The 25562-nt window shown below is 43.9% G+C and overlaps 2 protein-coding genes across 9 annotated transcripts in view; one reads left to right on the top strand and one right to left on the bottom strand.

Moving 5' to 3' along the window:
• The window catches only part of IRAK4 (interleukin 1 receptor associated kinase 4), a 30292-nt gene extending 29540 nt beyond the window's left edge, over positions 1-752 (bottom strand). Inside the window, exon 1 of the mRNA XM_075014341.1 lies at positions 631-752. The gene's annotated coding sequence lies outside the window, so the exon portion shown is untranslated. The remainder of the gene's footprint in view (positions 1-630) is intronic.
• On the top strand, positions 28-24691 carry PUS7L (pseudouridine synthase 7 like). 8 transcript variants are annotated; one of them, XM_075014307.1, is made up of 11 exons: positions 28-159; positions 1521-1665; positions 4007-4930; positions 7118-7277; positions 12060-12255; positions 15699-15797; positions 16822-16903; positions 19994-20280; positions 21660-21713; positions 22670-22766; positions 22860-24691. In XM_075014307.1, the coding sequence occupies exons 3-11, from the start codon at positions 4036-4038 to the stop codon at positions 22997-22999; spliced, it is 2010 nt and encodes a 669-aa protein (XP_074870408.1). In that variant the 5' UTR covers positions 28-159; positions 1521-1665; positions 4007-4035; the 3' UTR covers positions 23000-24691. The 8 variants fall into 8 exon arrangements, with proteins under 8 accessions (XP_074870408.1, XP_074870346.1, XP_074870392.1 ...); XM_075014245.1 differs by having other exon boundaries at positions 22670-24691; XM_075014291.1 differs by having other exon boundaries at positions 19994-20274; positions 22670-24691.
• The last annotated feature ends 871 nt before the right edge of the window (positions 24692-25562 follow it).

Below are 25562 nucleotides of genomic sequence, written 5' to 3' on the forward strand. Positions count from 1 at the left end.
GCTCTTCCCCCGCAGGATTGGGCCCGGTGGCGAAGGACTGCGGCCCAGGAGCTCGCGCCCTGCTCCGGAGTCCGGAGGAATCCGCCGGCGCTAGGACCGCAGCGGCAGGGAGGGCGGAAGGGCCGCGCTCCACGTGCTGCCGCGCGCCGGAGGTAGGAGGTCGGTGCAGCTCGGGCCACGGAGCGGAAGGAGAAGGGGGGGTTCGTGTGGGGCGTAGGGGGGCCGGGGCGAAGGGGGCGCTGGCGGGGAGGGTCAGAGAGCTGCGTGGGCTCGAGACAGGGTAAAACCGCATTTATTAAAGCAGCGGCGGCTGCAGATTGTCTGCACGATGTTGGCCAGCGCGGGGCTGTTTGTTCATCCCAGACACAGGAGGAAGCCGCCCGGGGACACCCCAGTTAAAAGTGCAACAGTTTTGGTTTGTCCTGAGTCAGCCTCTTGCTGATCTCCGCAGGCTCTTCCACGCTCAGGTCATCATTCTGTTCCAGAGACAGCTCGATTTTGTGAGCTCCAATGGGCGCCTGTATTTAGCCGCTTATAACTACTCAGCACTTACAGCTCATGTTTCATAGAAAGATCTCAAAGTACTATGCAAATATCTATGTGTAAAACCTAGAGGCACTAAGATCTCACCTGGGGTGAGTGAAGTGTTTGCTCTGCAGTCTCCGCTGAAAGACGACTGGCCTTTAGCTCATGGGGTAGAGTGCAGGGCTTTAGACTCTATGCCCACAGGTTCTATCGCTGGGGCTGGCATCCTGGGGTTTGTCAACGTTACACATGTATAATTACAAGTGAAGAAACTGAGAGCCCTAGAGTCCAAACCTTAAGATTACATGGTGAGTCAGTGGTAGAAGCAGGATATGAGCTCACCACTCCTGCCTACCAGTCTATTCAGGGACACTGTGGACTTCCTGCATTTTCATAAACAAGTCTGCACTTGCTGTCCATCAAATTACAGTTCTCTTTCCACTCACACTGGATAATAGCGAATTCATTAATTAATGTTAGTAAATTACAGATTCCATAGATTAAAAAAAGGCTAATTGGACTGTCTAACCTTTATCCTTGCCAGCATAGGATTGCAGCCACTTGTTCATTTAGTGTTGTTTGGTCCGGCTGAATTTTAAGCGTGCTGAGTAATAGAGCTTCCCCCAGGAGATCTCACAGAGGACATAAAGAGCAATTTTGAACTATTTTGCTGCATTGATCCAAACCCTTACACCTTATCAAGACACTTTGCTGTTTGGTTGTATTTCGTAGCTTTCAAATGTTAAGATCCATGAAGTAGGTGCCTCAGCTGTCTGATGAGTTTTCCTGTCTGGGGTTTGCTAAATTCACATAGGTGCCTCGAAACAGCTTGGATGTGGGTGCTTATCTCTGAGAAAGGGGCAGAGGCTTCAGAGTTTAACATAACATATGCCTCTTGTTGGCCACTCTCATTGCCTACTTCAGATGAGGGGCAGCAGTGCTGGCTTTTGTGGCTTGCATTCTTAACTGTTTTTCTCTCCTCTTGTGTTATGCAGGGAGCCAACTCAGTTTTGTGGGTCCCACCCAAAGTACTTTGCCAGAAGGAGACAGCATCATTATCCCAATAGGCAGAGGGAAAAACTGACCAGGCAGAGTGACTTGCTGCAGTGGTTAGGACTGGGAGGCACATCTGATTCCCAGGTTTGTGTTCCAGCAGACCCTAGTTGCTATTATTGCTAGTTCTGTTTTCTACCATTACTGCAGAATTCTGCCATGGGAAATGCTGGGTATTACTGTTATTTGGATGTCACTGTTTCCACTTGCACTTGCTGTCCTCCAGTCTATGCTTTTGCTGATGGAGAATCATGTCTTGCTCTTTTGACACTCAGAAGCTGTTAATATGCTTTGGAATGTGGCTGTATTCATTGGGGAAACAAAATAGTCCAGCGCCATTTCCTTTTAATTTTCCTTTCCCCCAGATCTCATTATCCTCTTGATGTGTAGGTAGAATACAGGTAGCTTAGGTAAAATTGTGTTGGGGAGGAGTGTTAAAATATGTACCTCACATATAGTACAGTGAGGAAAATAACAGAGCTTGTGAAAGAGTAAGATACCTCTTTTATCTGACACATGTTTTAACAGGGCTGTGTGTGTGGTGAGAGCTGGACTACCCAAGGCCACCTGTAGAGAAACACATTTCATTTCACTTCCCCAGGATGAAAAGATGATGCTGACTAACTTGAACTTAGTTCAAAACTCAGTCGCTTAAGCTCTGTTCTATTCCCCAGCCAGTGGACCTTGGTTAGTTATTAATCAAGAGACCAAGGATTAAGTTCCAGAGAGGCCTACTTGGAATCTTTATAAAATAGGTTTTATGGTGCTGGCCCCAAATGCTTTAGTGACTCCATCGTAAACTCTTGCCTCAGAGATCATCATTGCAGAGCACTGTAGTATTTCTTTCTGTGAGGGCTCCTAACTCATGACCTCCGGTTTATGGGGAAAGCTTCCCTTTTTGACTATGCATGTGTTCTGGAGAGATGAGATACTTTAGTTTGCACTCGTACAATGCCTTCTGCTTTAGTGAACTATTCTTCCCACCATCCCTCTGTAGAGTATCTGTAGAATACCTTCTGTGCAGGCTGCCAAACATATGATATGCTGAAGGTCACAGAGGAGGCCAGTGGCAGAGATACAGCGCTGTAACCACAGTGGGGTGAACAGAGCAGATGTCCAGGGTGCAAATGCGTGGTGGCAGAAAAATGACCAAAAACCAGTAAGGGTACAAATATACTTGCTCCCCTGGGCACTAAAATGGCTGATTACTACTCTGCAGCCCTGAGCATGCACCTCCCAGTGCATAAGGTGAATTCTGCTTGGCTCAGAACAAGCGAGAGGGGGAGGCACTCACTGCAGAGCCTGGGTCAGGCTTTCTACAGCCCAACCCCCACGCACGTAAGTGTTGCTGAAAGCAGGGTCTGGCTCACAGCAGGACTTGCCCTGTTGAGGTCACTCACTCAGGACAGGCGGCCCTGCTGTCTGGGTCCACTCACCTCTCTCCACTACCTGTCACACTACTCACACTCCTCTCGTGACAGAACAGTGCTGAGGAGCCTCCTGTATGTTGCAGTGTAATTTCTCTCCCCCTCCATCTCTCCACTTGGCAAGTAAGTGCAGCGTGGCCAGCTCCTTTCACTGGGAGAAGAGACCCAGTACAGAGCCTGCCCTGAGCCAGCAACATCCATGCAGGCTGACCCCAAGTTCTGCCACGAGGCATCAAAGGAGATGGGCTGGCAGTGGCAAGAGCTAGGAAAACCTTGCTCCCAAGACCAGGGGGACAGTGCCTATCATGGTCTCCAATCCATGCCCAGTGCTGTGCTCTGGCTGCTTCTCCGCCTGCATGCACAGGGTGATGGGTGGGAGCAGGTTTTCTTTCTGCTGATCCCCATGCACACAGGGAGGGGCTGTGTTCTCTAACTCTTGACCTCTATATACACAGGGCAGGCAGAGGGTGGAGTGAGTTCACTGGCTGCTGTCCCCCTGCATGCACCATGTAGGAGGTGGGACCAGGTTCACTTGCTTGTCATGGGTGTGAAGCAGCACCTCTTCTAATCTGAACCTCTCTCATCTGGCACTCCGTAGTCCAGTAACATCCATAATCCAACATGATTTTAGTTAGCTGGTGTTGCATTTATCGTGGGGCATGACCAAGATTCCCAAAGTCTCATAAAGTTTGTTTACAGCTGCCCGTCCTGGCTCTCAGTGTTCTGTGCTGTTATTTGGCTCTAATTTACCCTTAAATGTCTTCTAAGAGCCCAATAATCAGTGGAAGTGTTAGTAATATTCTAGACAATATTGACCTCCTGTGGTTTGGCAAATTCTCTCGTTCTGCCCTGGTCAGGTTCCAAAGGTGCTGGACTAGAGAGGTTCAACCTGTATTTTGTTACACAAGGCCCCACAAGTAGCAGGTGAGCTGTGATGATCCTTGGGAAAAGCGCGGGGTCCCTTGTCTGCCGTGCAGTGACTGGTGCACTCTCTCTTGCAGGTGTGTGGCCTCTGGGCAGGGCTGGTGCCATGCCTGGTGCGCTGACCACAAGAAGCAATCACGCTGGCTTCCAGGGGAAAGTAAAAACTTTTGCCAGTGACTTTGTTGTGACAGAAATTGATACCCTTGGGCGATTGCTTAGTGCGAGTACAGCCAAGACTGCCCCTGCACTCTGCAACACTCCTGCAATCTCAAAGAGCTGTGGCCCACAGAGCATCCACAGGCATTGGCCAGAGCCTGTGGAGCTGTTCAGGGAAGAGGAGCGCTGCCAGGGGCTAGCTCCATTTGACAGCCCCAGTCACTCTCCAGGAGAGGACTTGTTGCCAGCCGAGGACAGCGCAGAGCCCGTGGCTGGTGCTGCTCCCCCAGGTGGGCTCCATGAAGCAGCTACATTGGACTCCTTGTTAGACAAATCTGTGAATGAACTGCTGAATCAGTTTGCTTGCAGCATAAAAGATGGGTGGGATGCAGAACATGCTCCAGCCACTCATCTGGCAGAATTCTCACTGGGACCCGTCCTTCACAAGAGAAATCGAGCTGATTTACACAGCGCCATTAGACAGAAATTCCCTTTCTTAATGACTGTTACAAGGAATAATGAAATTATCGTGAAAGCAAACAGTGATTACAAACAGCTCTGTCAACTAGTATCTGAGGAGGAAGCATTTGATTTTTTAAAATTTTTAGATGCAAAACTAGAAAACTCTAAATTTTCTTTTAAGCCTGATGGGAATAAGGACCACAGAAAGGCAGTTCACCATTTTATTAGTCAAAAGTTTGGAAAACTTCTAGAAACAAAGTCTTTTTCTGTGACAGACTTCAGTGGTCAGCAAAATGTAGCAATAATAGTAAGGTTTCGGGAGAAGAATTGGTCCAGAAAAAGGCCAGCTGCTGATCTCCAGGAAAAACAAGATATTTATACAGGTAAATATTTAATAACGTTTTATAATTTCTTTTGCTGTTTTAAAACAATTGTTTTTAAAAGGAGTATAGAGAGAGCCTGAGTCTCCTCTTATTTACACAGGCATAACACTACTGAGCCGTGTCTACACGTGCACGATACTTCGAAGTAGCGGCACCAACTTCGAAATAGCGCCCGTCACGGCTACACGTGTTGGGCGCTATTTCGATGTTAACATCGACGTTAGGCGGCGAGACGTCGAAGCCGCTAACCCCATGAGGGGATGGGAATAGCGCCCTACTTCGAAGTTGAACGTCAAAGTAGGGCACGTGTAGACGATCCGCGTCCTGCCACATTGAAATAGCGGGGTCCTCCATGGCGGCCATCAGCTGAGGGGTTGAGAGACGCTCTCTCTCCAGCCCCTGCGGGGCTCTATGGTCACCGTGTGCAGCAGCCCTTAGCCCAGGGCTTCTGGCTGCTGCTGCTGCAGCTGGGGATCCATGCTGCATGCACAGGGTCTGCAACCAGTTGTCGGCTCTGTGGATCTTGTGTTGTTTAGTGCAACTGTGTCTGGGAGGGCCCCTTTAAGGGAGCGGCTTGCTGTTGAGTCCGCCCTGTGACCCTGTCTGCAGCTGTGCCTGGCACCCTTATTTCGATGTGTGCTACTTTGGCGTGTAGACGTTCCCTCGCAGCGCCTATTTCGATGTGGTGCTGCGCAACGTCGATGTTGAACGTCGACGTTGCCAGCTCTGGAGGACGTGTAGACGTTATTCATCGAAATAGCCTATTTTGATGTCGCTACATCGAAATAAGCTACTTCGATGTAGGCTTCACGTGTAGACGTAGCTCTGATGTCAGTTTAGTTAAATTGGTGTAAAATTGGTATGAGAGGTGAATCCAGATACTGCGTGAATTAAATAAATAACAAAGTGGAAATGGTTGATATACCCTCAGTGCAACCTCTTACTCTGCGTGCATGGCACAGTGTGTAGTTTTCATTTTAAAAAGTTGAAGAAATCTGGATATTCTGAGAGGAGTTCCTAAACTTTTATCTATTAAAGCTATATAATTAATTGCACAGGTTATTTCTCACAGTTTTGTAATAAGGTCAGATTTGATTTCTGAATTCATTTTTAAAATTCGTTACTTTATGAAATTCAAAATAATATTCCTATTAAAAGGGAGGTTTGTAGGCCCAACATTAAATCCGTATGCCATCTTTGCAATGTTTAGTATGTCTTTTTAATTGCTTTTGATTATTTTTATATAAATATGAAGGGATTTTTTACATCTTCTGAGCATTGAAAATGCTATTACTTTTATGGCTAGCTGTGGTTTCTTGTAGCTGTAGTTTGAGATTCAGTTGTCATTTATACATTTCTCTTTCAGTGCAAAAACTTTTTTTTTTTTTTTTTTTTTAAGCTTATGTAGGTTGAACCTCTCTAGTCTGGATCTGGCAGCGACCATTATTCAACATGATTTTAGTTAGCCAGATATCCGCTTATCAGGTGTGTGGCCAGGTTTTCCAGGATCCCCTCATAAAGTTTTACAGCTGGCTCTCAGTGTTTTGTGCTCTTATTTAGCTGTAATTTACCCCTAAATGTTTTCTAAGAGCCCAGTAAGCAGTGGAAGTGTTGGAAATGCTGGTAGACCATACTGACCTCCTATCATCTGGTAGATCATACTGACCTCATTCATCACTGGTCAGGTCCTGAGGGTGCTGGACTAGAGAGGTACAACCTGTAGTTTAGTTTTGGGAGCAATTGAGTCTGGCTGTGGCCACACTTGGCCAAAACTTCGAAATGGCCATGCAAATAGCCATTTTGAAGATTACTAATGAGGCACTGAATTGAATATTCAGCATCTCATTAGCATTAGGACGCTTCCGCTTTTGAACGCACGCAGCTTGGCGCGGCTACACGTCCTTTTTGAAAGGACCCCACACATTTTGAAATCCCCTTATTCCTCTCAGCAGAAAAGGACCCCTGTGTCACCTTGCCGAGCCGCGTGCATTAGCGTCGCAGCTGAAAGCATCCTAATGCTAATGAGGCACTGAATATCCAAGTGTGGCCACAGCCTCTGTGTTCTTACCAAATCCCATCCTGTTCCAATGTTGAAGAGTAGTGGTCAGACCAGAAGTGTTGCTTGAGTTCCCAACATAATTTGGGATGGTAGAAGTCTAATAATTTTGAGATTTTTTTTTTTTGCAGGTTTCACCCTTCGAAAAGAAAATCTGGAAACACTAGAAGCAATTAGCTATTTGTCTTCTGAACTTGGTGTGCTTCCTTCAGACTTCACTTACACAGGCATCAAAGACAAAAAGGCCATCACCTACCAAGCTATGGTTGTGAAAAAAGTGACTCCTGAAAGGTACTAAAAACTTGGGTTACACTTAAACATTAGGGCGCTGCCTTGTCAGTGCTTTAAAGTGAAAGTATGACCAGGGCCCCAGCACTCTATAGCTACCTCTACGCATGCTCCTCCCTTTCAGAAGGAGCATGTAAAGGAAGCGGGTCAAAATGATAATGAGGTATGGGTATGAATATTCAGTGCCTGATTTGCATAATAGCAGCCACCTGGAGCATCAAAAGTGCTGCTTTTGAATTGCAAACTAGCTGTGTAGATGGGGTTCCTTTGCAAGGAAACCACAATTTTGAAAGCACCCTTCTTCCCCCCTCCTCCCAAAATAGTTGGGAAGAAGGTGCTTTTGAAATCAGGATTTCCTTTTAAAGGAGTCCTGTCTACATGGGTAGTTTGCAATTTGAAAGCAGCGCTTTCAACAGTCCAGGTGGCTGCTGTTATGCAAATTAGGTACTGAATGTTCATACCAGGGCCTCATTAGCATCTTGGACCCATTTCATTTACATGCCCCTTTCGAAAGGGAGAGGGATGTGTAAATGTAGCCTGTGTGTAACACCTAAATGAGACAGGTAGCCCCTAGTTCTGGGAGCCTGTTCTCACTGATGCTTTATAGCACTGAAACTTGCTGCACTCAAGGGGTGTATTTTCACACCCTGAGGCAGAAGGTTGCAGCACAGTAAAGTAGCAGTGTAGACAAGGCTTTGATTCCCCACAATTTCATCATTAAATAGGTTAATAAATGTGAAAGCACCTTTTAATTCCCGTCTTATTGTATTGGGCCATCCCCTCCTGTGTTTGAACCTCCTTAGAGCAGTGATTTTGTGACTTAATGCATTTGTTATTAGGGAATATCAGGATTGACACTGGATTAGCCTTGGTTTTAAGAAAAAGTATATATTATTCTTGCTTGTTGCAGAGAGTTGTCCCTGTCCTTTCCAGTGAGTTAGTGAAGTAATCAGAGTGCAGCATCTGGTGCACGCTAAATGGCAAAATCTACTTGTGTTATCTGAAGACGCTGCACTGGGGGGCAAAGAGGTGTGTTCCTGGGGTCCTGAACATGAGAACACTTCTCCACTCCCTGTCATTGTCTTTCAGGGCAATACAGTACTTGTTACTGCAACACCATCAACCCTCTCTGTCCAAAACTCTTCAGTCCCTCTCTAAGTGAAGTGAAGAAAAGGAACTGCTACTATAACTCAGCACAGAGAAGAGAGCTGTGGTCACTGATGTGCCACTCCCTGTAGCTTCAGAGGATGAAGTGTAGAAGCCGAAGCGGCTGTATTGTACAGTCTTTTTCCCTCAGAGACTATGAATGACACACCAGCACTTGTTGGATCAGGAGGGGGAAGTCATATGAGCAGATGTCATTTGAGACCAAGGATAGTAATAGTTTTTCCCTGTAAGAGTTCTCTGCAGTGTTGTCTCTAGTGAAACGATAGGTCCTTTCCCACGAGTGTGGGCACAGACAAAGGAAAGCTTGAGATAACTTTACCAGCCCCTCACCCCCCTCAAAAAAAAAAGAAAAAAACAAAAAAGTAGGGATTGTGTTAATAAAAAAGGTGGCATGAGTTTGGAACAGAAGGTATTTATCTCCCCTTATTAAAAGTGGAGAAATTTAGTTGTGGTACAAAACTACTTCTTAAAACACTATTTAATACCTATTTACACTCATCCCTCGTTAAATAAGTACTTTACTTACTAGTACTTGCTTAAATGAGGGACACATATACTTCCCTTAGTTCACTAGACAAGTGAACGCCACCCGTTATTACGAGCTTTACCCCACTCCCCATGGCTCCAACCCGTGGCAGCCTCACCCCCCACCAGCCCCATGGCTCCAACCCACCACAGCCTGACCATCCTGCCAGCCCTGCAGAGCGGCCCTGGCAGCCTTAACCCCCACCACCACCAGTCCCCAGCAGCCTGACCCAACCCATGGCAGCCTTAACCCCCTCTCCGGCCCCAGCAGCCTGACTCCCGCGAGCCCCACAGCCCCAGCATCCTTAACCCCATGCCGGCTCCACAGACTGGCCTGGCAGCCTCACCACCACTGGCCCTGGGGCTCCCCCACTGGTCCTGTAGACCTGCCCCAGCAGCCTGACGCACCCACCTTCTCTTCCAGCTTGCAGACCAGCCTCCAGCATCCTGACTCCCTACTGGCCCTGCAGACCTACCCCACCTCAGCGTACCCCCCTGCACTGGCTGCACACCCAACCTGCAGCAGCCTTACCTGCCCCATGGACCCTACCTGCCACCAAGTTTTAACCCTCCCTCCTACTCACGGCCCCAAACTGCCCCCAGCCTTTTAGCTCCCTCCCCAAACCCAAGGTTGTCTTACCTTTCAAAAGGAGTGCCACATGCTGCCTCTCCTTCGCCAATCAGAGACTTTGACATGTATTTTAATGGGAATTTAGTGTCCCTCTTACGAGTTTTCATCTATGAGCAGAAAGGTGGGAACCAATTGTCCTCTTAGAGAGAGGGATAAGCATCTTATTAACTCTAGTCTTCCTGTTCCCTGCCCCCAGTAGAAAAGTTGTCATGAACCTGCTAAAGAAGGCAGATTAGGTAATGCTCCTTTCCATCTATCTTTGCGGCAAACTTAAACTTCAGAGGCTAGTTGCTGAATAAATGCTGGGAACACAAGGAATTGGGACATATATGGTCCTTTTTCCTTTGATCCCACAAGAACATCCCTTCTCTGTGGCCTGAGTTTGATCCTGCAGATAATTGCTACCAAATGTACTGCTTACTATTTAAATTAGCACCACTGGGACTTTAGCAGTAAATGTTGTACTGTGTAATAAGCTTGATTGCCATCCAAGTCATTAATTCAGATATGAGCTAATTTTTAATTGAAGCTCTATTGAAGATGATCTTCCTTTTATTCAAAATATTAATTTGATATTTTAGAAATATTTAAAAACATATTTAGTTGATTTGTATAGACATTCTTCAAAATGGAGCAACTTGACTATATTAGAAGCATTCTTGGGGGTTGACTATACTAAATTTTTATTTCTCATTCTCAGTGTTCTAATCCCTAAAAATCTTTATTTCATCAAAAATAAAGTTTGGACTATAGCAGTCACAATTACTCTCATCTGGTCAGCCTTATAAAGGCAAATTCAGAGCACTGATTTTCTGCTTTGGTATGTATTCACGTGCTTGTAATTGGAAACACAACTGACAGTTCAAATATTTGGCCTTTAAGTAGCTTCTTAATCATCTAGTTCTCACTTTCATTCAAGTTAAGAGAAGTTTTGTTGTGTATAGTAACTGCAGGATTGATGTGGAATTTTTAGTAATGTTTTTGTAATCTAATATATTCATAAATATAGATTTTCCAGAGATTGCAAGATGGCACTGTTTATGCATATGTGCTTATAAATTTAGATATCAGTGCAAAATTTTGCTAATTTATTATTTATTGTGTTAGTTTTTGAAGATCAGTTGGAGCATAATTTTACTAACGATACAGTACTGCCTTTGGTATTAGGCCCTTAATAATAGACTGTATTTCACATTCCATTATTGTGGCTCATGAAGGACTAAGGCCACAAAAAATTGACAAAAGCGGGAGGCGGGAAGAAGATTGTTCAGGGCTTGATGCTGGATTATTTTGCTATGGAGCTCACAGAACTGAATATACTCAATCATACAGCCCTGCACAGATACAAAATTGGTATTCACATCTGCAAAAATGTTCCACAGATAACTATATCTGCATCCACGGATGGGGATACCAGTGGATATCTGCAAATTGGCAGATTTCTAGACACAAAGTTTTTATTCGTATCCTCATGCATAGCCACAAAAATGAGCTGTGGATATCTGCATCCGCAGATGTAAAGCAGATATCCAAGAATTTGCAGGGCTCTATTCACTCATATCCTTTATCTAGCAAGTGTGACAAAAGCAAATAAGGGAAAACATTATTTAATAGTGCTATTTCTACATTATATAGCATTTACTTTTGTCCTAATTTTGGCCCTTTGTTTTTTTCTTACTTCCTTATTTCCAAAAGACAAAAATGCAATGTGTTTATAAATTTAAAATATATAAGGAGAAATTATCTATCTGCAACACATTTGTGTACTTTTTCTTTTTTGTTTCTTCTATCTATTTCTGTCTATAAGAGCACCCCTTCTCAGACTGTGGTCTGTTGGCTACGAGGGAGCACTTATTGACAGCCTACAGAATTTAGTTTGGTCATATGATTCTGGCTCCTTCCGCTTGTTTTCAGCTACTAAATTTCATTAAAGAAACTTAAAATACTTCTTCATTTTAGTAGTAGTAGAAGGGGAGGTTATAACTTTTTCTGTGAAAGCAATTGCTGTAGTCACCACAAAGATACCATTCGGTGATGAATAGGAGGAAGATGGTCCATGAGATGATGGAGGGAGGTAGTCCATCGTACAATCTCTTTATTAAAATGTGGTCCATATTATGAAAAAATTGAAAAACCCTATATATCATTAAATCCACCTTACAACTTTTCACTTAGACTGTTAAAAACTTCCATTGAACTGATTGTATTAATTTCTAAGTATTGTGTGATGAGGTTAATTTCTAGATCCTGAATTATTTTAATAGGTGTCAGTATGCATGACTTTGACTTATTTGAAGTAAGACAAAGGGAAAACCTTTGACTGACAAGTATTTTTGGCTCATAGTTTTACATGTAATTAGTGCTAACGCAAAGCAAGAGTTTGTGAAGGAAACTTTTTTTTTTTCTAGCAGGAATGTTTTATCAAAAGTTCTTCATAAGTTTCCAATTTATCATTTGTGCAGGTTGAAAGAAATTGGAAGCACAATTGAAAAGAAAGGCATGAAAGTGTACAATATCCATTCAGTGAGCCAGCAGCTTAGACTTGGTCAGCTGAAGGGAAACCACTTTGATATAATTGTGAGAGATCTAAAACTTCAGAGCAATGACTCTTCTGCAAATCTGGAAGAGAGGATATCTGAAGCAATTGAGAATGTTAAGGTAAAAAGAGAAGCTATGATTTCATTTTCGACAAGGAAATAGTTTTTCCTCATTTACTTGATGCTGCTTTTTTAGAACTAGATAGTCTCATGCTACCTCTTACCTGCAATCTCCACTCTGCTCTGGTAGCATTTCTCTTGTTTGAGAATCTGTGGGCTTTGATGACTAGTCTCCATCTGGCTCAACAAACCAGGAATAGAGCAACTTGTCTAAAAGGAAAGACAGTTCATGAATTCATTCTGTGCCACAGCTTTCTGGTCCCAGAGTAATACAGGACAACAAATGGACAATGTGACAGGTATGGGGTATTTGTGTGAGCTGTGCTTGTGGAGGCCTGAGGCTGCCCCAATGGCAATAATTTGTATCTTCAAAAAGGGGATACTCTTGAATTCTGACAGGAAGAAATGGTAGAATATTACCTGCCAACCAATTATAGACATTGGATGCATTAGTGAAAATGAAGAGACTTCATGGGTAGGGGATGGGATAAATAACTGTTTTTAAAAAAAAAAGCAGCAAAAGAAAATGATAAAAAAAATTGATGGAGCTGTTTGTATATGCTTTTCTGTGTCACTGAGAAAGCCATTGACTCAGGGCATTTTTTGGTTTTTTTGGGTTTTTTTTTGAAAAGTAGAAATCAAGGAAAGGAAAAACCTATTTTCTCACTTAACAAATGTTTTATTTTGCATCCGTCTCTATTTCTTCTGTCCCTCAGTCTTTCTAAATAATAGTCAGTGTGCCAATTTTTGCAAAATGATTAAGCCAGGAATTAGATCAAACTGAGATAAACTGCATCTCGAAAAAGTAATCTGAAAATTACTTTAGAAAACTATTGCAAATTTTTTCACTAACAAAAGAATAGTTGTTGCTTTAATTTTCTTTTCTGTGGCCTTCTTCCTTTTACCACTACAGTGCGCAGAAATGGAAGATTAACTGTAGCTCTAACTAAAAAATGAACATGCCTGATATTTAGTCTTGCTTTATTAGACTTATCCTATTGCCAGACCATGAAAAGACTTGTTCCATTTAGTCCAAATTAGAGATTTTTGTCTCTTAACTACATACATTGGCATGTACAAGCTAAGGAAGTCCTGAATAAGGCTATGCCTAGGTACTTCTCCTTAAAGATAAATTGCCTTAAACTATTTCACGTTTACCTTATGTGTATTTATTCGTTTCCAGAAAATTAAATTATCATTGGGTGACGTGATTGTGACCTTACTGGCTCAATTTTACTTGCACAGGTTGTGGTCTGAATGCACTAGGAAATTCTGATCCCCATTCCTTGGGCTGTGCTATAGTGACAATTTTGGAGTTGGAGACACAAGATGAGTGGTTTAAAAAATGCCCAGCATCAATTATCATTTATCATTTGTATGTTTGTTTTGATGAGGCCATTGATTAGTTTTGCACATGGTTTTTACTCAGGCAACACTCCCATTGACTTCCATGTGATCTTTTCCTGAGTAAATATTTCAGTTGCTGTTCATGGAAAACACTCAGTTCTTTCCTGTGATTTGTAACAGCGTTCATCATGGGGTGGGTGGGTCGGTGGGTGTGGGTGTGGGGGGGGGGGGTGTGGGGGGGGGGGGGAGAGAGAGAGTGTGTGTGTGTGTGTGTGTGTGTGTGTGTGTGGAGAGAGAGAGAGAGAGAGTAGGGTCTCAACATTCGCGGGGGTTCCATGTTGAGAACCCTTGTGAATGTTGAATGTTGCAAATACGGCAGCCACCCAGCAGCTGGCGCTCCCTGCCTGGGGTCCCAGGGGAAATGGTGGTAGCCAGTGCTCCTGCCTGGAGCCCTAGGGGAGGTGGTGGCAGCTCGAGCTCTCTGCCTGGAGCCCCAGGGGAGGTGGTGGCAACTGGAGCTCTCTGCCCAGAGCCCCAGGGAAGCGACCACTTGCGACTAATTGAATTCATGAACCTCAGGTTCGCAAATATTGAAACCCTAATGTGTGTATAGATACATATATAGAGAGAGAGTGTGAGTGAGTGAGTGTCTGGTTGGGTTTGGTTTGGTTTGATTTCATGTATATTTATTCACTTTGCGTGAGAGGAAGGATGGGGCCATATAGTTTAAAAGCAACGAGTGGGATTCAGGAGATCTGGCCTCTCTTTCTAGCTATATTCCCCTGCAGTTGTGTGTATCTTATTTGTCCGTTTTATTTATTTATTTATTTATTTATTTATTGGGACCGCTGTGTTACATAACTGTCCATCTGTACTGGAAATACTGTATCTCCAGATCTGAAGAAGTGGGTCTGCCCCACCAGACCTCGCCATCTATTAAATTATTTTGTTAGTCTTTAAAGTGTGAAATAACTGCCTTTTTTTTTAGCTATATCCTTTGTGTCTTTGATTAGGCAAGTCATTAAGCACCTGAATTTCAAAAGTGCTGAGTAGTGAAAACTGACATTGATATCATTTGGAGCTGTGATGTTTAACACCTCTGAAAAACAGATTTTTAATCTCCTTGGACTCAGTTTTCTTATCTGTAAAATGACTATTGTGATAGGGGTGTAATTAAGCTTATTTCATTAATGTTGATAAGAATATAAGAACAGCTGTACTGGGTGAGTCCATCTACCCCAGTATCCTGTCTTCCACCAGTGGACAATGCCAGGTGTCCTAGATGAATGGTCGGAACAGCTGATCATCAAGTGATCCCGCTCCTGTCACCTTTTCCCAGCTTTTGACAAACAGAAGCTAGGGACACTCTACCTACCCATTATGGGTACTAGCCATTGATAGACCCTATCCTCCATGAATTTATCTAGCTCTTTTTTAATCCCATTAAAGTCCTGTTCTTCGCAACACCCTCTGGCAAGAACTTCTACAAGTTGACTCTGTGTTGTGTGAAGAAATACTTCCTTTTGTTTGCTTTAAACCTGCTACCTAATAATTTCACTTGGTGGCCCCTAGTTCTTATGTTATGGGATCAAGTAAATAACTTTTCCTTATTTACTTTCTCCCCACCACTCATGTTTTCATATCGTATCCCCCATAGTCACTGTGTACTGATTGCTGTATACTGGTAAGTGTAAACTGTTTCATTTTCACATAGGCTCTGATTATAATAATCTGAATAAGTTTTTTAACAAAATTTACATTTGATATATAGAGAGCCAGATTTTTAAAGATATTCAGGCATTGTTCTGCTCACCATTACAAGGCCTAAGGTCTGGATCCTCCACAGTATTTCGATGCTGAATTCCCACTGAATCCTGTGCCTTAGCAGCCTCTCTTTAAAAGTCCAGGGGACTTAGGCTCCTAAGTGCCTAAGACACATTTGAAAATGGGCCTTAACTATCTAAAGTCACTCAGACCTCCAGACTTTAAGCAGAGCAACAACTGAATAACTTTAAACTTTAACAATGAGAGCCTTACTGTTTTCATGAATATTTAATATGTTCATGCTTTAACCTGTTGGTTTCTTTTTAATTGTAGACAAAAGGTTTTGTAAACTACTATGGACCTCAACGATTTGGGCATGGACAGAATGTTCAGACTGATCAAATTGGACTGGCTTTGCTGAATGAGGAAATGGTATAATTCACCTCTTATTTCAAATGACTTGTCTCCTTCTTTTCCATGGCTACAGTTGTCTGAGTTGAATCTGAGAAACGTAATAAAAATCAATATAATTACACCTGTATGCAGACAAGCCCTTACATCCCACAGGATGCTGTCCCCCAAAATAACTTGCACTCAGTGAAAAATTTTGAGTTCAGACTAGGTAGAAATTTATACTACTAGCTTGGTTGCTGCAGATTGGTAGTTGTTCAATCTCTTAGCTTAGTTCTGATGCCATTTTGACTCTAAAATTTAGTCGATTAAAATATAAAATTTTTCACTAAAAATGCAGAGGCACATGCTCCGCTGCACTGCCTAGTACAGAGGGGCACAGATGAAGAGGAAAACAGGTTCCAATGGCCTGAAACTGGCAGGTGAGGAGAAAAGTAACTTAAGACCTTATATACTCTTACAAAATACCTTGGTCTTTTGGTGGTAGAAATAATGGAAGCTGTAATACAGACCGTGCTGCGGTGTTTCTCTCACCATGTCATCTAATCTCATATAGACACAGCCTAGGCATATCGTCTCCTCTCTGCGTGAGGATGTGTAATCCCCACTATGGTAGGGTTGGGCCTCTGTAGGATTTGTCTGAGGGGCACAGGACAGAACCAGTGTGCTGCTGCTTTCATTAGCATGCTCCACACGCAACACAGAAGATTTCCTCCTGGAAATAATATACAGAAAGAGTAATACTCTCTGCATTATTAACTTCCTTTTTGCAGGTGCTGAAGGGTGTTCACTGCCATCCTGCTTGACTGCAACCCCCTCCTTCCTTCCAAGGAGGGAATACTGTAAGCACTTAGATTTCACGTTTGCAACAATTTAGGACTTTCTTCTGTTGGAGGAGAGAATGTGAGCTACCACCCTTAAACAGTGGTTAGAGTTTTGAGATGCTCTGTAGTATCCTACCACAGAACTGACATCTGGCTGTTTTTCCATCCAACAAGTAGTTACAGTGAAACACCGTAACTTTGTGTGTGTTGTTTTTTTAAAGGTAAAAGCTGTGAAGTTGTTTTTCACTCCAGAAGACAGCGATGATCCTGTAAATCAGGCAAAGAGATATTTTCTTCAAAATGGTAAATTCCACATTTAAATTTGGTTTTTAGAGCGTGTGTTTTTGGCCATGAGGGTTTTGCTACATACTGCCTGAGTTCCTCTCAATTCTTCTGGTGTAAATCAGTAATAATTTCATTGGAGTCAGTGGTACTATACTGGTAGAAGTGACAGGAGAATCAGGCTCTGGAAGGGTACCTCGATAAGAAACTGAGTGAAAGCCAAAGATCCTGGAATTTGGCTCTGTACATTTTGTATTGAAGCCATTTTTAGATAAGTTCTATACTTTACATTTTCAACAAGTATCCTGTAGAGACAGGGAGCATTAGCAATTGGTTTAAATTTAACAAGTTTTTAATCATTCTGTTATAACTTATAATGATTCTTAATGGTAGTATTTTTCCTACTATTTCTGCTTTTGCCACTAGCTGATTCATTCTTTTATGGAAATGCACAGTGCAGTAAGTCACTCACTGTTTCTTGAGAGCATTGGGAAGTGCTGGCTTGGAGACTTTTCCCCCACTGTTCCCACCGGCCAGAATCACAACCAATGGGAGCAAAAGGTGTGATGCCTGGGAGTGGTGGGAGGTCTGCTTCTGACCCAGTCAAGAGTTTCGTTTACTTTGGCTAAGATTTTCGTATACCCAAGCAGCTGCATTTTGCTTTCAGTTAAAACAGAATAAATGTGGAGTAACTACATTTCAGTCAGTGGAGTTACTCTGTTTAAGGTGACCAGATATCCCATTTTTAATGGGGCAGTCTCCTATTTAAACCCTTTTACGAGTGTCCCAACATTTGCTTAACAGCAGGGAACTTGTCCTGTATTTCCTGTCTCCTCCCATCAGTACTGGCAGGCTCTGCAGTTGGCTGGATCCTTGCCCATTGGCAGCGAGTGAGTTGGGTGGAAGCAAGGGTCCAGTGGCCAACATTGGAGGTAGATGTGCAAGGCTGATATCAGGGCAAAACTGTAACATATGGGGCCAGCCACCTCACAGTTGGTTTGACAGCACAGTGCGTGGTGGCTCTTGGCCAACGGAACTCTTCCCCTCCTCCCCGCAGTAATATTTCTAGCTGTCACTGGCTGCTTGGTGCATTGTCTAATGACTGCCAACGGGCTATTGTTCACCTTTGCTGCCCACCCATCAGCTGCTACTGTCCTTCTCCTTTGGCGACATGTCCTCTCTCTGCTTTGCCCTTCATTGCACCCATCCCTAAGTCCAGCTGCTCCTCCATTCCCCTGCTGCCCACTCCCAGGGCATGTCCTTCTCACAACATTGTGCAGACAGCCAGCCCCTGGGTGGAGCACTCAGCTTTTCAGTAGCTTGGTAGGCAGATTCCTTCCTTCTCATCCTGCCTGTGTCTGGGCTGGCACCCCTGGAAGGCTCAAGACCCTCCAGCCCTGGGTGCTAGCCAGGAGATGCTGAGACCTGCATATGCCAAAGCCTGGCACAGAACTACACAGAGCAAAATCTGGTTCCTTGACTGTACTTTCTGCATAAAATGAGAGGGATAGAGCAAGTCTCACTCATTCACGTTGTCAAAGTTTGACTCAGACTCACAATTTATCAGACCACTCTGTTTTATTAGCAAAGCCGCTCTGCTAATACATTTAGAAGTGAGCCCCCCGAGTGGGGCTTGTCTCTTAATTTATACAGTTTTTTGGAGAACAAGTTACAGACAAGTTACAGACAAAAGAAGAAAAAGATTTTAGTCACCACCCTTCGAGATCCCTGAGACCAGTCACGAATCTTCAATTACCTGCCACCCTTAACAATCTCCTTTAACAGCTTCCAGTTAACTTAACTAATTGCCCTTCACACCTTCCATTCTGATGCCTGCTTCTTAGATGGGCTGGCTCCATCTTAACTGCTTCTCCATTCAAAAGCTAACTGTCCCTACGTGTGGTCCCTCAGATACTTTGTAACATGTTTTGGCATGCCCTCTCATATACAATGTATCCAGCATGTCCCCTTATACAACGTTATACTTATACAATGTTATACTTCCACAACGTGCAGGCAAATGCCCTGCCCCACCCCCTTAACATTTGTCCCTGGACGCACATATGCTCAGCCTCCCTTCTGTCCCTCCCCACCCATTCCATCCCCATGGTGATCTGCTCTCTAATCTCTGCTGCTGGTTGCTCCCAGCAGATACACCAGAGCTGCTTCAGAAGGGGCGAGTGTTCCCCACAGATTTCTTTGCTCCCCCATTTTTCTGTGGCGAAGTAAAGAAATCTGCAGAAGGTATCAATTTTGCACCCTATGCATGGCACAGAATTTCCCCCAGAGTAATATGTGCTTTGTTTCGCAGAAGAGATCCTTTGAGTCCTTCGGGACTGTAGCTTGTTGTATGATACATGAAAAGACACGGTCATGAATGCTGAGAACAGCTGCTTTGTCTTTTCTCAAAGCAAGAAATAAAAGTCTAACCAAAAGACTTCTCATGAACGAGAAAATCTGGATAAAATTACAAAGGAAAGAGGGAAGTAGGAATGCAAAGAGATGTGTTTTAATCCAGGGTGAGGTCCAGCATCCTTGTTGTGAAATGCAGTTCACAATTACCAAGTAAACAAGTATGTTATTTTTTTCCTATCCCAAATAACTGGGTCCTTATATTGCTTGTGATGAATCAGGGTATATAGCAATGCAAATGCTAGTACTGGTGTAGGTTTTATGGGTGCTTCCAAAAGGGAGATTCATCTTCTGACAATGTAAGCCTAAGTATGAATGCTTCATGTCCTTTTCTCTCATGTGTTAATTAGGTGGTGTAAGAACACCCATCTAGCAGTGATCAAATATACTTCTATTTTTAAGAAACTCTTTGAACTGAAATAACAAATATATTAAATTCCAGTTTAATTTCTATTTTGTGTAAATTGCAGAGAATTGAATTAATTGGCCTGGTTACAAGGTAGATAAGGTGGAATTTATATTACTTGAGAAGTTGAAGACAAGGAATAATGAAACAAAAACCAATGGAAACAAGAGAATCTGACCTCCTTTCCCCCATCTGATTTACTTTATCCTTTTGGTTTTCAAGTTTTTCACTTTCCACCAGACTAAGCTTGAAAAGTGGATGATTGTTCCAATGTTTTATTCTCCTTATTTCAGAGGATGCAAAGGGAACCCTGGCCATGTTACCCGAATTTAAAGTGAGAGAGAAAATGTTGCTTCGTGCCTTGAATCGCTATGGTGTAAACCAGGAGGGTTGTACGCGAGGATGGCTCAGCATTCCTCATTCCATGCGTGTGTTCTACGTTCATGCGTATTGCAGTAAAATTTGGAATGAAGCTGCATCTTTGAGGTTTCTAACCTATGGTTCAAAAGTAGTGGAGGGTGATCTGGTCCTCTCTGAAGAAAATGTTGACGAAAATTCTTCTGTGAATGACAGAGTGAGTGTGAGTTTACAGAATATTTCTTGTAGAAGTTAGTTGAACACACTTAAAAACTTAAGATACAGGAACTCTGCCTCTTATGTTTTCATGTGTAACTCATTTATGCTACTTTTTCTACTTCATTCAAATACTACTTACCTTTGGCTAATGTGGAATGGCTCAGATGTCCAGCCACTCCCCACATTAGGCCTGCCTGATCTGTACATCATAAAACCTTGTCTCCCTCCTAAGTAGTCAGTATATTTGTGGCAAGAGAAGGAATATACAAAGGTGGTTGTTGGGACCAGACTTGACCTGAATGGTTACACATACGTGATGCTTCTTGGCTATTTTCTTTTACATCCTTCTGTGAATCTGATCATGGAGGATCTAAAAGGCAGCCATCTCTCCCTGACTAGCAACGCTAATGTGGAATATGTGCGCTATTGTGATAGTTTGCATAATGGCACATACATCATCAGAACCATCACCCAAATCACTTAGTTGAAGAGTAAATTTCGGGTAGATACTTCTGTGAGTAAGAGCAGCTTAGAGGTCACTGTAAATAACCTTCTGAGCTCTAAAACAATAGCTTGCTAGTGTTATGATTTTGCCAAAATATTATTACAATGAGTTTAATAATAGACCAAATTTGGTAGAAAACTGAGCTAATAAAGGTAGTATTAAATACCATATGGGATCTAAAGCAGTTTTAGATTTATCTAAAAATTTATCTAGATTTATCTATTTATCATTCACATTTATCATGAGAACTGATCTTCTAGCATGAAATTGGCACTGTGAACTTGAGATGGGCAAACATATCAGAAGTATAATGGTAGGTTCATACATCAGCAGTAACTAACATCAGTTGTATTTTATATGTATTTAATACAAGGCCCTGTATTAATAAAATGATTAACTTACTGACTTGTACTCCAGGTGAAGTATAGGTCTCCTCTCCTTCACTCTTTCTCAGAACAAAACTTCTAGCTGACCCCAGGAGTTACCCTAGTTATTGTCCTTCAAGCTCAGTAGGTCTTCTCCCTGTTGTCCGAGGTCTTCCTCTTTTGCATTTTTCTTGCGGGTTCCATTTGAGAGTTTGATGGACTATGCTGGATAATGGTTTGCAGGGTGTGTGGCCTAGCCATTCCTACGTTCTTCCCTTGATTTGAACATGAAGTGGTTCTTGCCCTGCTCTGTTCCAAAGCTCCTTATTTGTGACCATTTGTGTTAAATTCTTTTAATTTTTTTGTTGAGTGAAACAGTTTCTCCTTAGTCTGAGAACTTCAAAATTCTTCATTTTTAAGAGTCATTGTGAGTAACACAATTAAATGATTGGTTCATAAACTAGTTTTTCAACTGTTTTTGTAAAGTTTATATATTCTATCATTTTATATCAGGTTCATGTAGTAACTGCTTTGGAAGAGTCTGCTAACAAGTATGCAATAAGCCAAGTAAGTTTATTTGAAAAAATCAAGGTTTCAGAGGTTTGAGTTACTAAAGATAAGTTTTGTTCTAAAAATAGATCTGTTTAACTTACACGTGCAGTTTTATTTCTCTTCAGAGTGCAATCTTTATGAAAAGTTGAGGTGAAAATTAATCTGGAGTCTCAGAAAACACACAATTGAAAATCTTCACTCCTGTACGAAACATGAGGGCCAATGTTATTTTAATTGGATGTGCTTTATTATGCACTGTTACTCTAAATTGAGGGTTAGTGAATTATTAATTTTAGTACCTCAGTGCTAGGAGAAGTGTTCCAGGATATTTGAACCTAAGGGAATGAAAAGGTGGAAGATACAAGGGTTTAGAGCCTTACAGAGAAAGCTAATATATTCTTTATTTCTGTATCTCAGAATGATCGAGGAGACAATCAGTTTGTATGTTTGTAGTGTGTTAGAGTACTGATAGCTTGACAGGTTTCTGTGCCTTTAAATTTAAGCTTCAAATAACTGCCTTCCATAGTCTTCCATGAACTTTTATGGTATGGAAGCAAGGTAGGGCCTGATTCTGAAAGAAGCTAAAACACAAAGGCTATGTTTACACTGCCCCTCCCTTCCAGAAGGGGCATGCAAATACAGCTGATGAGAAATGCAAGTAAGGTGCAACTTTAAATATCATTTGCATACTCACACAGGGTCTCAATTCTGGAAGAGCTGATTTCAAAAGACAAGACAGCATGTAGACAGGTTTCATTTGAAAGGAAGTTCCTCTTTTGAAAGCACCCTTCTTCCTGAGAAAAGATCCCGCACCAGTATACAAATGAGTTGTGAGATATTTAAATCACCTCATCTGCATGCCCCTTCTGAAAGAGGGGGCAGTGAAAGAAATTAAATTATTTTAAAGGGGAAAATGGTGGTTTTATTTCAAACGCATTAGCCACTCACATATCTTTTCTTTTTTCTTTCAGGTGGTTCTTCCAATGGTTGGACACAGTATCAAGTATCCCAGTAATAAAGTTGAGCAGTGGTATCATGAAAGGCTTACCAAGGATGGTCTACAGACTTGTAGGTTCAGGGTACCCACCCTACAGCTGAGCATACCTGGATGCTACAGACACATTTTGAAATATATCCACAATTTGTCATATCATTTTTTAGGTGACAGTGAAAATAGGATTGAAACTGAAGACGACAGTCACCTAAATGAATCAAAAGCATCTCTTCTTTTGTCATTTGACCTTGATCCTTCGTGTTATGCAACCGTTTGTCTTGGAGAAATAATGAAATGTGACCTTTAGCGTTGTCATAGTAAAAAGTTTATAGGAATAACATCATAAATGCAGATATTTTGCATGCGTTGTTTGTAAAACAGGGAAAGCTAATCTTGTTTATCATGTATAGTGTAAAATTGCAAGTCACAAAGTTCAGAGATAATTAATAACTTGGGAGTTTATTACTTTGTTTTGAAAAGTAAATTGATAGTTATGAGTACATCAAAGCCAAAGAGTACTAAAATATACATAAGCTACATCTACACTAGAGTGCTACTTTGAAAGAGAGACTTCAAAAGATGCTCCTTCGACGTGAAGCATCTACACATGGGTTGGGGCTGGCGACGTCAACAAGCCATGTCGAAAGAGCCACGTGGCATGTCAAAAGGGGCTGTCCTGGACATGGAAAGTGAGTGTCTATGCTTCCCAGCAGCCTCTTTTGAAATAAAGGACCAGGAAAGGCTGCGAATTGGGCTGCAGGGTGGACAAACCCTTCCAGGGCCACAGCAAACTGCTCCTTTAAAGGGCCCCTCCCAAACGCACTTGGCTTGCACAGCATGTGGCCTGCAGAGTTGCCACAAGCCCCCCAGACACAGTGCCCACAGGAGTGGACATGGACCATCAGCAGCTCGACTCTGTGCTGGTTGCCACCAGCGGAGTGGGCACCCTGCTAGCCACAGCCCCAGTGGCCACCCGGCAGCTCCTGGCAGGAGACCAGCTCCTCGCCCCCGGGGCAAGAGGGGATGCCACAGACTATTGGGCTCTTCTGCCCCCTGTCCCCCATGTGCTCTGCCAGCTTTGGAGCCACCCCACCAGCTCTTGAGTGATGGGAGCAACTGGTCATGGAGGAGTGGGATGATGACCAGTGGCTCTGGCATTTCCAGATGCGGCAGCAGACCTTCCTGGAGATCTGCCAGTGGCTGACCCTCACCATGAAACACCAGCACACCTGGATGCAGCATGCCTTCCCCATGGAGAAGAGAGTTGCAATTGTTGTCTGGAAGGTGGCCACTCCAGACAGCTACTGATCCATGGGACATCAATTTGGTGTGGGCAAGGCCACAGTTGGGGCTGTTGTGATGGAAGTAAGGAGGCCTGTGCATGCACCCACTGGGGTTTGGGGGGACGGTGAGGACTGGGCACACCCTCACGGGTGCCTACGTCCCCTCCCCACAGGTGGTCCGTGCACTCAATGCTATACTCCTCCAGAAGGTCGTTTGCATCAGGGACCTGGCTGCGACTGTCATGGGCTTTGGCACACTGGGGTTCCCAAACTGCTTCAGGGCCCTTGATGGGACCCACATACCCATCTGCGACCGGAGCAAAGCAGAGGACAACTTATAAATAGGAAGGGCTACCATTTGGTGGTACTGCAGGCCATGGTGGACAGCCGGGGCTGGTTCCAGGACATCCTTGTGGGCTGACCTGGCTGCACCCATGACGTGCGGGTCTTCCAGAACTTGGGCCTGTGATGGGAACTTTCTGAGTCGCTATAGGGGCTCGTCTACATACTTGGCTCAATCTAATTCTTGACCTTCCCCCCCACCCCTCCACTCTCTGATTTGCTCACCTTGATTATCTTTTTCTGATTTGTCCTCCTTGCTTACTGTTTTTGGTTCTCTGTGCCTTAAATATTGAGTCTGTTCTGGTCTAGCTATGGTCTGAAGAAGTGGGTCTGTCCCACGAAAGCTCACCTAATAAACCATTTTGCTAGTCTTTAAAGTGCTACTTGACTGTTTTTTGTTTTGATAGTGTATAGACTAGCACGGCTTCCTCTTTGTTACTGTATACAAGAAGTGGGGGATAGCTGTTAACAGAGGGAGGGGGACCTATGTGGCCTGGGTGTTGGGCCATTACTCCAGGGTGGGGTTGGAAGGCCGCGAACCCTCCTGGTTCCATGCCCCCACCTTGTCTGGGGTCCCCAGAGGGGCTGGGTGGGGGCAGGGAGTACGGGGAGGTATGGCTGGGGATCGGCCTCGGACCGGCAGTTGGGCCCAGCAGGTTCCTCTCCCAGGGGGCTAGTAGGTGGGGCCATGGTGGGAGAAGCAGCAGGAGGGGGCACCTGGGCCAGGAGCTCCTGATATGAGCCCTCAATGTCTTTGAAAATAGCCATAAAGTCCCACCAGGCTGCCTGGCACCAGGTGGCCTCCCCATCCTCAAAAGAGGCGCCAATTTGTTAGTTCCACGTGGCCCTGGGTGGAGGTGGTGACGGAGTCCTCAGCCAGCCACCTCTGGCTCCGTCGAGAATGGGCCCGTCCCGGCACTGGTGGTGCCTTTGGGCGGGTGCTGTCCCAGACCATGGACATGGCGAGACTCTCCTGGCCCTCAGACGGTGTGGCTGCAGAAACAGAAAGGGAGAAAAAGGCTGTGAGTAATGACTCCTGCTCCGTGGCCCACGCTCCCTGTCCCCCCGTGGGCGCCAGGTCCCTGTCCCCCATCTGTGGGTGCGGTGGCCCTGTGGGCAGACCCTTTGTGTGGTCCACCCCCTCACCCATCCCCTGGGGGCAGGGCAGAGCACTGTCCATGGGAGCAGGTGCTGATGGGCACTGGCAGCTGTGCTGCCATCCCAGGGCTGTGGTGCACTAGGCTG

This window comes from Carettochelys insculpta, chromosome 1 (assembly GCF_033958435.1).
Source record: "Carettochelys insculpta isolate YL-2023 chromosome 1, ASM3395843v1, whole genome shotgun sequence".
Taxonomy (NCBI): domain Eukaryota; kingdom Metazoa; phylum Chordata; order Testudines; family Carettochelyidae; genus Carettochelys; species Carettochelys insculpta.

Coding starts and splice junctions, on each gene's coding strand:
- PUS7L (XM_075014245.1), top strand. CDS start 4,036: ATGCCTGGTGCGCTGACCACAAGAAGCAATCACGCTGGCTTCCAGGGG. Junction 12,256..15,698: donor AAGCAATTGAGAATGTTAAG/GTAAAAAGAGAA, acceptor TTTTAATTGTAG/ACAAAAGGTTTTGTAAACTA. Junction 15,798..16,821: donor CTTTGCTGAATGAGGAAATG/GTATAATTCACC, acceptor GTTTTTTTAAAG/GTAAAAGCTGTGAAGTTGTT.